A 14,211-nucleotide genomic window follows, 5' to 3' on the forward strand; every position below is an offset into this window, starting at 1 on the left:
GATCAATCTGATAGGTGGGCCAGAGGCCAGCTGAACCAATCTGATAGGTGGGCCAGAGGCGATCAATCTGATAGGTGGGCCAGAGGCCAGCTGAACCAATCTGATAGGTGGGCCAGAGGCGATCAATCTGATAGGTGGGCCAGAGGCGAGCTGAACCAATCTGATAGGTGGGCCAGAGGCGAGCTGAACCAATCTGATAGGTGGGCCAGAGGCGAGCTGCACCAATCTGATAGGTGGGCCAGAGGCGAGCTGAACAGACGACGACAACGCTGCTACGTCGAAGCCCAGGATCAGCAATGTTTACTATTTTCAAATGTGTGCTGATGCCGCCCCCCTTGGGTCAAATGCGTGCTGATGCCGCCCCCCTTGGGTCAAATGCGTGCTGATATGCCGCCCCCCCTTGGGTCAAATGCATGCTGATGCCGCCCCCCTTGGGTCACTTTCATTAATAATAGCCAGACCTACAGATCACTGTTCTGTATTTGTTTATCTATTTTATCCTATTTTATTATTTGTTAGCTTATGCTCTTTGTACAGCACTTTGGACAGTGCTGTGGTTAAATGTGCTCTACAAATAAACCTTACTTACTTACTTAGGCTACTACAGTAAATCTTTCTGGATTTGGGTCTGGATTTCCAGACTAGAAGTTATATGAGATGTAGTTTACAATAGGAGAACTAGGTAAGGATGTAAGGATGCCTTTTACAGAATACGTTTTTTTTTTGTAAGGGCATTTCTTACAGTGACAGTAATGTCACTGTAAGAGTGTAAAAATGAGGAAAACTGTTGAGACGGGTTCTTTTGCCCAAATATTCCATACATTACGGTAAGTATGACGTATAATTTGTGAGACTCGTGTTTATTTGCACCGATGCAGACTCGCGGTGAATAGAAGGTTAGATGGGGAAAGTGTCGTTTTCCTTTTAGAATAAAGTCGTTTAGAAAACCTATCCGAACAAGGTAAAGACAACACGCATAGCCACACAGCCTGAGCCGGGCGCTGACAGCAGAGTCGCAGAGAGCTCTGAATGGTTCAGGTTGCAGGTCGAGTTTCTAGGCTAACAGTCATCGGCAGCAGATTGGCATTTGTGATTGACATACAGTATTTGTTTCACTTTAACATTCAAATCCAAATTGATAATCTATCTTGAAATGCCACCAAGGGTTACGAAGCCATTAAAGATCACTCTTTTAGCGGTGTGCCATGGCACCCCACACTGACATTACAGTACAGGCAGTTATAGGCTACGTTACTGCTCATAGGTCATGCGTTATGTCATGCAACATGTTTGATACTAACGGGCATACCAGTGACACTAACGGTACAGTTTAATTGCTTGTATTCGTAGATGTCTGTTGCTGCCTTGCGTATGATCCGATGTAGGAGGCTGAGCACGGCTGGTCCAGGAGTAAAGAAAGCTGTTTCCTGGAAGGATCTCAGTAAGTTTATGAAGCACCGCTCGTCAACGAAGATATCTTACTTCCCCATCCCAATATGTCAGAGCAGTCCGTTAGTTGTGTGTCGTGTTTTGTTGATGTTTCTGACTTATAATAAAAACGTTAATCTACACAAATGTGCACAACTTCGATAACATATAACGTTAGTGTGTGATCTGCTGTCAACTTAACTCTCCCTCTACCTGGATAATTATGAATTGCTTTATAACTATTGTGCAATAGCCTGCTATTGTGCAATTGTGTAATATTAGCTTGACTGTAGACATGGCTCTGGAGATGGTCTTGGCCAGTTTGTAAACAAATCCTTGGGTCCAGAGGAAAGTACCCAAGCACAAATACTTCAGTACTGTAGCATTATAATGTATCTACTTCACTGGCTGTTATTTTGTTTTTCTAATAACGTTTTACTTTACTCATCTACATTTTCACAGAAATATCTTCCCTAAATATCTTAAATAACTTCCTACTTCTTACATTTTCAGAACCATCTCTCAAAGTCGTGTTACTGTTGCATTAATGCATTTGAGGCGTATTAACAATGGTTTGTATGTGAGGTCATTGTGTGCTTTCCCCGATATCAAGGCTGATTTCAACCTAAACTGACAGTAGAGATGCAGACGGGACAGACTTAGCAACCGTGTCACCGGGGGGACAAACCAACAATTACATGATGATGGAAATCGTATAGAATTCAGTGCTTCATTACAATATTTACAGATATCAAAACATCACATTCTTTCTTTGCATTTCCATCTAAAAATGTTACTCTGTAGTACACTGTAGGGGGAGCACAATAGCAAAACACATGTGCGTGTATTACACATCTCCTCTCTTGATCTCCTAGAGAAGATCGGGGAGCACAATAGCAAAACACATGTGCGTGTATTACACATCTCCTCTCTTGATCTCCTAGGGAAGATCGGACAGCACAATAGCAAAACACATGTGCGTGTATTACACATCTCCTCTCTTGATCTCCTAGAGAAGATCGGGGAGCACAATAGCAAAACACATGTGCGTGTATTACACATCTCCTCTCTTGATCTCCTAGGGAAGATCGGGCAGCACAATAGCAAAACACATGTGCGTGTATTACACATCTCTCTTGATCTCCTAGAGAAGATCAGGCAGCACAATAGCAAAACACATGTGCTTGTATTACACATCTCCTCTCTTGATCTCCTAGGGAAGATGGCAAAGGTTACTGGAGCTGTTGTCTTTGGGTGAGTGAGCTTTGCGTTCTTTTGTGTGAGTTATCTTTACATTCTCACTTCTTACACACTCTTGTGTGTTTGTGTATGTGTGCTGATGTCAGTTTTGTGTGTGTTCTCACATTAGTCTTGTGTGTACGGTAACGTTAGTTTTGTGTGCGCTGTACGGTGCACTGATGTTAGTTGTGTGTGCTAGCTGTTGAGTGTAGTTTGAGTCTACAGAGGCTGCATGTTGATCTGGTGATGTGATGGTGTCTTCAGAGGCTGCATTTTCATCACCTATGAAGTCACATCCCTGAGCAAAGCTGTGACCATCGACACCCAGGCCATCCTGCAGGAGAAACACAAGTCCTACATCTATCTCAGCTCCTCGTCCCTCACGGAGCCAGAGGCCCTCGCCACGGGTACGCTGCTCATCCCTTATCTCGTATCATGCACTTATATAATGCTCTCCTTACGTCATATCATGCACTTATATAATGCACTCCTTATCTCATATCATGCACTTATATAATGCATTCCTTATCTCATATCATGCACTTATATAATGCACTCCTCATCTCATATCATGAACTTATATAATGCACTCCTTATCTCATATCATGCACTTATATAATGCACTCCTTATCTCATATCATGCACTTATATAATGCACTCCTTATCTCATATCATGCACTTATATAATGCACTCCTTATCTCATATCATGCACTTATATAATGCACTCCTTATCTCATATCATGCACTTATATAATGCACTCCTTATCTCATATCATGTATATAATGCACTCCTTATCTCATATCCTGAACTTATATAATGCACTCCTTATCTCATATCATGCACTTATATAATGCACTCCTTATCTCATATCCTGAACTTATATAATGCACTCCTTATCTCATATCATGCACTTATATAATGCACTCCTTATCTCATATCCTGAACTTATATAATGCACTCCTTATCTCATATCATGCACTTATATAATGCACTCCTTATCTCATATCATGCACTTATATAATGCACTCCTTATCTCATATCCTGAACTTATATAATGCATTCCTTATCTCATATCATGCACTTATATAATGCACTCCTTATCTCATATCCTGCACTTATATAATGCACTCCTTATCTCATATCATGCACTTATATAATGCACTCCTTATCTCATATCATGCACTTATATAATGCACTCCTTATCTCATATCATGCACTTATATAATGCACTCCTTATCTCATATCCTGAACTTATATAATGCACTCCTTATCTCATATCCTGAACTTATATAATGCACTCCTTATCTCATATCATGCACTTATATAATGCACTCCTTATCTCATATCATGCACTTATATAATGCACTCCTTATCTCATATCCTGCACTTATATAATGCACTCCTTATCTCATATCCTGAACTTATATAATGCACTCCTTATCTCATATCATGCACTTATATAATGCACTCCTTATCTCATATCATGCACTTATATAATGCACTCCTTATCTCATATCCTGAACTTATATAATGCATTCCTTATCTCATATCATGCACTTATATAATGCACTCCTTATCTCATATCATGCACTTATATAATGCACTCCTTATCTCATATCATGAACTTATATAATGCATTCCTTATCTCATATCATGCACTTATATAATGTACTCCTTATCTCATATAATTCACTTAGATAATGCACGTGATAATGTAGAGATAATTCAGCGGCTGTAACCATCATTTGTTACGCTTTTGCACAGATGTGGTAACAAACTCTCCATGTCATAACTAGGTCTGCAACTAATAGTAAACAACATCCACTTCAATGTGTAATTTTATTGTTGACGGGTTAAAACGTCTTTGGCTACTCCACGCAAATCTTCTTCTGTGTGCGTCAGACCTGTCCTGTTACCTGTATGTGTGTGTGTGTATCAGACCTGTCCTGTTACCTGTGTGTGTATGTGTATCAGACCTGTCCTGTTACCTGTATGTGTATCAGACCTGTTCTGTCCTGTTACCTGTGTGTGTATCAGACCTGTCCTGTTACCTGTGTGTGTATCAGACCTGTCCTGTATCAGACCTGTCCTGTTACCTGTGTGTGTATGTGTATCAGACCTGTTCTGTCCTGTTACCTGTATGTGTGTGTGTATCAGACCTGTCCTGTTACCTGTGTGTGTATGTGTATCAGACCTGTTCTGTCCTGTTACCTGTATGTGTATCAGACCTGTTCTGTCCTGTTACCTGTGTGTGTATCAGACCTGTATGTGTATCAGACCTGTCCTGTTACCTGTGTGTGTATCAGACCTGTCATGTTACCTGTGTGTGTATCAGACCTGTCCTGTTACCTGTGTGTGTGTATCAGACCTGTCCTGTTACCTGTGTGTGTATCAGACCTGTTCTGTCCTGTTACCTGTGTGTGTGTATCAGACCTGTCCTGTTACCTGTGTGTGTATCAGACCTGTGTGTGTATCAGACCTGTCCTGTTACCTGTGTGTGTATCAGACCTGTGTGTGTATCAGACCTGTCCTGTTACCTGTGTGTGTATCAGACCTGTCCTGTTACCTGTGTGTGTGTATCAGACCTGTCCTGTTACCTGTGTGTGTATCAGACCTGTTCTGTCCTGTTACCTGTGTGTGTGTATCAGACCTGTCCTGTTACCTGTGTGTGTATCAGACCTGTGTGTGTATCAGACCTGTCCTGTTACCTGTGTTTCAGGTCTGACCCATCGAGCTCGGAGGGAGCTGCATAAGGCTGCCAGGAGGTTCCTGGAGATCTCCTCAAAAGTCCTTTTACGGCCACTAGATGGTGAGCCCCCCCTCCTCACACACTATACACCCCTGCCCACATACCCCCCCTCTACACCTCTGCCCACACACCCCCACCCACACACACCCCCTCTACACCCCCACCCACACCCCCCCTACACCCCCTCTCTACACCCCCTCTCTACACCCCCACCCACACACACCCCCTCTACACCCCCGCCCACACACACCCCCTCTACACCCCCCAAGTCAGGCCCCCATGTCATGTGCAGAGATCACCACTAGAGTGCTCCATCTCCAGGCTCAGGACATGGCATTCAGTGGCAGGTCATTGGAATGATGAGTTGGTATTAGAATGGAGTTGGAGTGATGAATTTAGGATTAAATCGTGTGTGTGTGTGTGTGAGTGTGAGTGTGCGTCTAACTGAACGCTTCACCTCTTCTGCTCCTTTGCAGCAAAGCGACTGAGAAGAGCAGGTTTGACATCATGAGCCAAACATTGAAGTAGCAGCCAAACATGTTGGAGTTGCAGCTAAATGTGTAGCAGTAGCAGCTAAACGTGTAGCAGTAGCAGCTGAATGTGTTTGGAGTAGCAGTAGCAGCAGCAGTAGCAGCTAAACGTGTAGCAGTAGCAGTAGTAGATAAACAGTAGCAGTAGCAGCTGCAGCAATTGTGTATGGAGTAGCAGCAGCAGTAGCAGCTAAACGTGTAGCAGTAGCAGATAAACAGTAGCAGTAGCAGCTGCAGCAATTGTGTATGGAGTAGCAGTAGCAGTAGCAGCTAAACGTGTTGGAGTAGCAGCAGCAGCAGTAGCAGTAGCACCTAAACGTGTAGTAGTAGCCGTAGCAGCTAAACGTGTAGCAGTAGCAGTTAAACAGTAGCAGTAGCAGCTGCAGCAATTGTGTATGGAGTAGCAGTAGCAGTAGCAGCTAAACGTGTAGCAGTAGCAGATAAACAGTAGCAGTAGCAGCTGCAGCAATTGTGTATGGAGTAGCAGTAGCAGTAGCAGCTAAACGTATTGGAGTAGCAGCAGCAGCAGTAGCAGTAGCAGTAGCACCTAAACGTGTAGTAGTAGCCGTAGCAACTAAACGTGTAGCAGTAGCAGCTAAACGTGTAGCAGTAGCAGCTGCAGCTAAATGTGTATGGAGTAGCAGCAGCAGCAGTAGCAGTAGCACCTAAACGTGTAGTAGTATCCGTAGCAACTAAACGTGTAGCAGTAGCAGCTAAACGTGTAGCAGTAGCAGCTGCAGCTAAATGTTTATGGAGTAGCAGTAGCAGCTAAACGTGTAGCAGTAGCAGCTAAACTTGTAACAGTAGCCGTAGCGACTAAACGTGTTGCAGTAGCAGCTACACATGGGTGCAGTAGCGGTAGCCGCTAAACGTGTTTGGAGTAGCAGTAGCAGCTGCAGCTAAATGTGTATGGAGTAGCAGTAGCAGCTAAACGTGTAGCAGTAGCAGTAGCAGCTAAACGTGTAGTAGTAGCTGTAGCAACTAAACGTGTAGCAGTAGCAGCTAAACGTGTTTGGAGTAGCAGTAGCAGCTAAACGTGTAGCAGTAGCAGCTAAACGTGTAGCAGTAGCAGTAGCAGCTGCAGCTAAATGTGTATGGAGTAGCAGCAGCAGTAGCAGTAGCAGTAGCACCTAAACGTGTAGTAGTAGCCGTAGCGACTAAACGTGTAGCAGTAGCAGCTAAACGTGTAGCAGTAGCAGCTAAACGTGTTTGGAGTAGCAGTAGCAGCTAAACGTGTAGCAGTAGCAGTAGCAGCTAAACGTGTAGCAGTAGCTGTAGCAACTAAACGTGTAGCAGTAACAGTAGCAGCTGCAGCTAAATGTGTATGGAGTAGCAGTAGCAGCAGCAGTAGCAGTAGCAGCTAAACTTGTAACAGTAGCCGTAGCGACTAAACGTGTAGCAGTAGCAGCTACACGTGGGTGCAGTAGCGGTAGCCGCTAAACGTGTTTGGAGTAGCAGTAGCAGTAGCAGTTAAACGTGTTTGGAGTAGCAGTAGCAGCTAAACGTGTTTGGAGTAGCAGTAGCAGCTAAACGTGTTTGGAGTAGCAGTAGCAGTTAAACGTGTTTGGAGTAGCAGTAGCAGTAGCAGTTAAACGTGTTTGGAGTAGCAGTAGCAGTAGCAGCTAAAGTAGAGGCTAAATCGAAATTTGATGCAACTTAGTGAAGACTTTTCAGAAAACAATTTCAAAGACGACGTTGACTGTTGTGCTTTTAGAATGTGGAAGTAGGCCTAACTGTCGTGACATTACTGATCATGTGAAGATGTCGCAGTGGCGCTGAAAATCCAGCCGTGGCACTGCTGAATACATTGTAGGGGAAACACTGCAGTGTGTGTGTGTGTGTTAGAGCACCTGAGTCATATGGACGTGGACCCTCATGAGTGTGTGTGTGTGTGTGTGTGTGTGTGTGTGTGTGTGTGTGTGTGTGTGTGTAGAGCACCTGAGTCATAAGGACTTGGACCCTCATGAGTGTGCTTTGTGGGTTCTGCTGAAAAGGACGCGCTCAGCCAGCCGGACAGAGAGACTCCAGGCCGTCAGAGACCTGGCACACAACACACACTGGCAAGGTACACACACACACACACACACACACACACACACACACACACACACACACACACGCACACACACACACACACACACACACACACACACACACACACACACACACTCAGCAGTGTTGGTCAAGTTACTTGTAAAAAGTAATTAGTTACTGATTACTGATTACTTATCCGAGAAAGTAATCATGTTACTTTACTTTTTCCAAAAGTAATTATTTACTTTACTTAGTTACTTTTCAAAAACAGACTGGCTAGGCTCCGTAACCTGAATATGCATAAAGCAATAAACCTTTCAGCCTAATTCTATTCTTTCTGCATATTCCATCATATAAAATAGAATCAAATGCAGTGTTGTGCATAGACGAGTTCTGTGAACTATGAACTGCATGCAACACATTTGTAAATAAATAACATGAATTCGTTCAGATTATGTGAAATGAACAACGAGCGTCACTGCTGAGTTCCAATTAAATGTTGCGCAGTTAACCTGCATGTCACGCTCCAGTCTTTCATCGATGCTGCAGATGTAACAGAGTACATGCTGCATTGTTGCAACAACATTCGGAACGGGCGCGCTGTCGGTGGTGAAACAAAAACAGTAAGCCCTGTGACAGCGGCCGCATTCTGCGCCACCCCTCATTCCAACACACATAGATTCTGTATATTTAACTGAAGGGTCGGAACTCCGTTTGGCAAACTTCATAGGCTACTGCAGGGGTTATGTCTGAAAGCGACTACAGAGAACGCAGATCACACTGGCTCTACTATTATTTACTGACATCCCTGCTGAAAAAAACAGCAAGAAACCAGCTGATGCTGGTTTTAGCTGGTTTTAGCTGGTCTTTGCTGTTTTTCTTCCAGCTATTGCTGGTCTTTGCTGGTGTAGCTGGTTAGGCCACCAGCTAGACATGCTGGCGTGACCATCTGAGGAAGCTGGTCGTGCTGGTGTGACCAGCCTGTCCTTTGGGATACAGCTGGTTTAAGATGGTCATGCTGGTGACCAGCCTGTCAAATTTGACAAAGATGGTCAAGCTGGTTTTCTAGAAAGACCAACATAAGCTGGCGTGGCCAGTAAAAACCAGCAATGTAGACCAGCAACACCAACTAAAATGACCAGCTTGAGGTGGTACGACAATCAAAACCAGCTGAATTACCATCGTAAGCTGGGTAAACCAGCTGAAGGTATGTTTTGCTGGTCAACCAGCAAACCACCTTTAGCTGGTCAGGCTGTTTTTTTCAGCAGGGATGTAAAAGATCTCATTTTAACAGTATTTACCTCATTTTAAGATTTCATGCCTATTTGAGACAAATGAAAAATATGGTTGTGCTTGATTTAAGATACTGTAGTGTAAAGTTGAACACTTAAAGTAAGAAATTCACTCTTAAAACAATATAAATGATCTAACACTTCTAATCTATTTTTTTTATCTTGATAAGAATCAAATAATTTGCAGTGTACCCTTAAATTATGTATATGAATTTCATTGAATTTCATTGAATTTCAATTCTACTTCCCTTAAAGGTAAACTATGCAACGTTTTTCAGTTAATCAATTCGTTCCATACTGTTATATGATTAAATGAGTCATTACCAGTTGAACAATTCTTTTTGGACGCCCTAGTGGTCTGTAGCGGTAGAACCACGCTTGCGATTTCAGGAGCCCTCGGCCATGCACCCATGGGGTGCCTTCCATGTAACGATTTATATGGCTTCCTTCCTCCCTCGATCCTCGCCCCGGTCATAGCCCCTCCTACTAATGAATTTTGCGAAGGAAACGACGAAGGAATGAGCGGAGGATGGAGGAACGAAGCTTGATGAACTGCGCAAATGAGACGTCCTCGACTGCATACACACCATTTAGCACGTGCGACGTCAGTGTAATAGGGCGGATCCAAAAGACGCGCCGACATCTGTGTGCATGCAACTGGTCAGCTCTTCTGCTGATAAAAAAGGACATTTACAACATTGTGTTTGGAACTCAACACATAACGCATAATTTAAAATCACTAGGTCCGACATGATGCTTTTTTGTGCAGATACACAAAATGTTTCAATGGCAAATGTTGATAAGGACGTTCAAATAATTAACTTATTGTTCGTTAGGCTACATTTATGTTTCTTCATGAGCCCCTAACATAATCCCACTATAGCTTTTAGCATCAACTTCACACGCCATAAATAACAGACAACATTTCTATATTTCTATATTTTTAAACGTTATACAGGATACGTCATCCATGCGTAGCCACAGAACGCCCATCTCCGAAATAACACTTCCGCGTGGGATTGTCTTATGTTTCCTCTCGTATCGGGATTGCCACCTCCCTCCTCTGTCCTCGGTCTTGCCTCCTCTGGTTGCAATTACATGAATGAGATGTCCTCGTGCCCTCGACTTTGAGCGATTTCCGGTGAACGAGGATCGAGGGAGGAAGGAAGCCATATAAATCGTTACATGGAACGCACCCATGGTCTACTCCAGGAAGTGTCATGTTAAGTCTCATGAAAAGGCACGGCAGACTGACCGCTTAAGGAGTTTTGTAAAATATACACGCTAAAGCTGTAAGGGATAACCTGACTTTCGCCAGATCCTGTAGTTCGCTGTCTGCTTCACACAAGGATCTGGGACTTCTCGATAGGAGATGTATTTCTGAAGGCGGGTCCTTGTAAAACATCCTCGCATGTGATTCGATAAACCACTTGCCTGTTATCTTGAATGACGTGCTAGGCTTCTTCAAGCTCTTGCCAAACCCGGTCGGAAGAAGAGTAAAAACATCCTTGCCACCAATAAATGTCTTCAAAACTATTCTCTGTTAATCTTTTAAAGAATGAATACTCGATAGATTCGACAAAACGGTTGAAATAGCAGAATCAATGTCAGCACAAGACTCCTCGCTGCGTGCCGCCATTGTTATTTGAATCAAACACTGGCTTCGGCGCTCCTGATTGGTTGCTTATTTTTTTAGCACTGGCCCAGGGGTTTGGATTGCCCTCGCGTCCAGACCCTTGTGTGGAGCTCAGTGAAACGCCTCTGGTGGAGCATGGCGGAACTACAAGGGTCTGGCAAGAGTCAGGCTAGTAAGGGAAGCTCTGCAGAGAAATATGCAAGCTAAAACGAGCGAAAGCGAAACCGGCGATGAAATTGCCAGTCCTGCATAGTTTCCCTTTAATTCAAATTCGAATTGTATTTCTGCATCCTGTTTTTGACCTCAATTCAAATTCAATTCAAACTCAAGAACACACACACACACACACACACACACACACCTGGCACACAACACACACTAGCAAGGTGAGACACACACACACACAAACACACAAAGTGAATGAGTGTGAGTGTGTATCTGTATTTTTATATGTGTGTGTGTGTGTGTGTGTGTGTGTGTGTGTGTGTGTGTGTGTGTGTGTGTGTCTCAGAGTACCAGTACCAGACGGCAGCGCAGGCATTGGATCAGCGCACGGCGGTGGGTTTGGCCCGCACGCCTCATGTGGACCTGCGCTTCTTCCTCCCGCCCCCCCACCTGCCACAGGTGGACCACGTGAGTACCACAGCCGTGTGTGTGTGTGTGTGTGTGTGTGTGTGTGTGTGTGTGTGTGTGTGTGTGTGTGTGTGTGTGTGTGTGTGTGTGTGTGTGTGTGAGACGATGACGACGTCTATGCGACACACCTGCGCTTCTTCCTCCCGCCCCCCCACCTGCCTCAGGTGGACCACGTGAGTACCACAGCCGTGTGTGTGTGTGTGTGTGTGTGTGTGAGTACCACATACGATACGATTGGCTATGAACTACCTGCGGACCCATTTCATAGACAGCCATAATCCACGCCTCACATTCCAGAACATGAATGTGTGTTCCCAAATATGTGTGTGTGTGTGTGTGTGTGTGTAAATACGAGAACATGAATGTGTGTTCCCAAATGTGTGTGTGTGTACGAGAACATGAATGTGTGTTCCCAAATGTGTGTGAGTGTGTGTAAATACGATAACATGAATGTGTGTTCCCAGACCCAAATATCAACGTTGTAGACTGAGATGAGGTCTGCCGTTAGCCAGGCTACAAACTTCTTTCACACGCAATGCAAATCGAGGATTCCAAGATTCTGGTTTTGGTTCTTTGCTAAACTTCAGCTGAGATGATACAAAGAAAAAATCTTGAATTCAAATAAGTACACCTGACTGTGATGCTCTGTGGTTCAACGCTTCTGACTAACGTGTGTTCTAATAAATATGTTATATTAAACACAGCAGCCAGTCAAAATGCATCATTCAAACTATTCAAATATTTAGCTTACATATTTCAGCGCTTCCCAAATAGCAAACACTGGATTAGCTAAGGGATTTCAATGAAACCCATGAATAGGACTTCCTGCTTTCAATGATGTAAAATGATGACACACTACTGGCACTACTACTGCTTGTTGTCTATGGGGACTATTTTCAGATGCTGCGTACGATATCACTGCGCCTATGGTACGTTTGCAAGTTGCCTTGATTATTACGCCAGATGAGAGTGTAGTTCCATGTCAAATCAGCCTAGAAAAACGCCAGGTTTCATTTTCAGTTGGTCTTATTGCACTTTCTAACTTGAGAGGAGACACGTTTTAAATGGGAAAACTACCAGAAATCTTAGTCACTTTTAAACATGAAGCTAGCAGGCGAGAAGCTAATTGTCTAATCCGATTCAATGATCTATGCTAGGCTGAAGCTAAAAGTTGTATCGCCAGACTCACAGAATGGCTGGATGAACAGGAACAATAAATATCGATTGTTTTGCTCGAGGGGAGGTGGAAAATGAGCGTATTTCCAAAAATGACGGAATATCCCTTAAGTTCACTGCCCTTATCTAATCCACTGTTTGTTATCTTTGAACAAACATACAAACGTATTTATATACGTATATTAGAAAATGTATGCAAACTTCTGAGAATTATATTTAATAAAAATACGGTACGTAGCATTAAAATATTCAGTTTGAGACTACCTTAACACTTCATTTGAGACTACACTAGCATAATAATATCATATTTGATTGGAGTCTAACCTAACATACCATAATATCTTTTTGTTTTTTTATTTGAGCCTTTGATGAACATTTCCAAAGTGTATCTCATTGTCCTGGAGCTGGTTACTGTGATGCGTCCGAGACCACACCAGCAGAAATGTTCATGACTTCACTTCTGAAGTTGCTGATTTTGTGCTTATATTCTTGTATATGTTGTGTGTGTGTGTGTGTGTGTGTGTGTGTGGCGTGTCCCGCAGGGCTTCTCGTTAGAGGACGGCCTAAGGCACCTGCTGGCGTCTCTGCCCCAGTCGGAGGTGGATGTTTGTGTGCAGTACTTCACCTCTCTGGCCCTGAGGGAGAGCAGCCAAGCCCTCGCCGCACAGAGGGTGAGTGTGTGTGTGTGTGTGTGTGTGTGTGTGTGTGTGTGTGTGTGTGTGTGTGTGTGTGTGTGCATGATGTACGATGTATGTGCTGTGCTGTGCTGCGTTGCGTTGCATTGTGTTGTGCTGTGTTGTGTTGTGTTGTGTTGTGTTGTATTGTGTTGTGTTGTGTTGTGTTGTGTTGTGTTGTGTTGTGCTGCATTGTGTTGTGTTGTGTTGTGTTGTGTTGTGTTGTGTTGTGCTGCATTGTGTTGTGTTGTGTTGTGTTGTGTTGTGTTGTGTTGTGTTGTGTTGTGTTGTGCTGCATTGTGTTGTGTTGTGTTGTGTTGTGTTGTGCTGCGTTGCGTTGCATTGTGTTGTGCTGTGTTGTGTTGTGTTGTGTTGTGTTGTGTTGTGTTGTGTTTTGTTGTGCTGTGCTGCGTTGCGTTGCGTTGCGTTGTGGTTGCGTTGCGTTGTGGTTGCGTTGCGCTGCGCTGCGCTGCGTTGCGTTGCGTTGTGTTGTGTTGTGTTGTGTTGTGTTGTGTTGTGGTTGCCTTGCGTTGCGTTGCGTTGTGGTTGCGTTGCGCTGCGCTGCGCTGCGTTGCGTTGCGTTGTGGTTGCGTTGCGCTGCGTTGCGTTGTGTGCTGTTGTGTTGCGTTGCGTTGCGTTGCGTTGCGTTGCGTTGCGTTGCGTTGTGTGCTGTTGTGTTGTGTTGCGTTGCGTTGCGTTGCGTTGCGTTGCGTTGCGCTGCGCTGCGTTGCGTTGTGGTTGCGTTGCGTTGTGCTGCGTTGTGTTGTATTGTGTTGCGTTGCGCTGCGTTGCGTTGCGTTGCGTTGCGTTGCGTTGCG

General features: G+C 44.1%; 1 protein-coding gene across 3 annotated transcripts in view; it reads left to right on the forward strand.

Moving 5' to 3' along the window:
• The first annotated feature begins 814 nt into the window (after nucleotides 1-814).
• serac1 (serine active site containing 1) overlaps nucleotides 815-14,211 on the forward strand; it is a 27,528-nt gene continuing 14,131 nt past the window's right edge. Inside the window, exons 1-8 of one of the 3 annotated variants that reach the window (XM_062550966.1) lie at nucleotides 815-827; nucleotides 1,351-1,441; nucleotides 2,646-2,682; nucleotides 2,932-3,074; nucleotides 5,389-5,478; nucleotides 7,882-8,013; nucleotides 11,422-11,543; nucleotides 13,262-13,390. In XM_062550966.1, coding sequence (XP_062406950.1) covers nucleotides 1,351-1,441; nucleotides 2,646-2,682; nucleotides 2,932-3,074; nucleotides 5,389-5,478; nucleotides 7,882-8,013; nucleotides 11,422-11,543; nucleotides 13,262-13,390 — 744 coding nt within the window. In that variant the 5' untranslated portion in view covers nucleotides 815-827. Of the gene's footprint in view, nucleotides 828-855; nucleotides 962-1,350; nucleotides 1,442-2,645; nucleotides 2,683-2,931; nucleotides 3,075-5,388; nucleotides 5,479-7,881; nucleotides 8,014-11,421; nucleotides 11,544-13,261; nucleotides 13,391-14,211 lie in introns of those variants that run through there. The other 2 variants (XM_062550964.1, XM_062550965.1) reach the window with 2 other exon arrangements.

The sequence above is a fragment of the Sardina pilchardus genome, chromosome 12 (assembly GCF_963854185.1).
Source record: "Sardina pilchardus chromosome 12, fSarPil1.1, whole genome shotgun sequence".
Lineage (NCBI taxonomy): Eukaryota > Metazoa > Chordata > Actinopteri > Clupeiformes > Clupeidae > Sardina > Sardina pilchardus.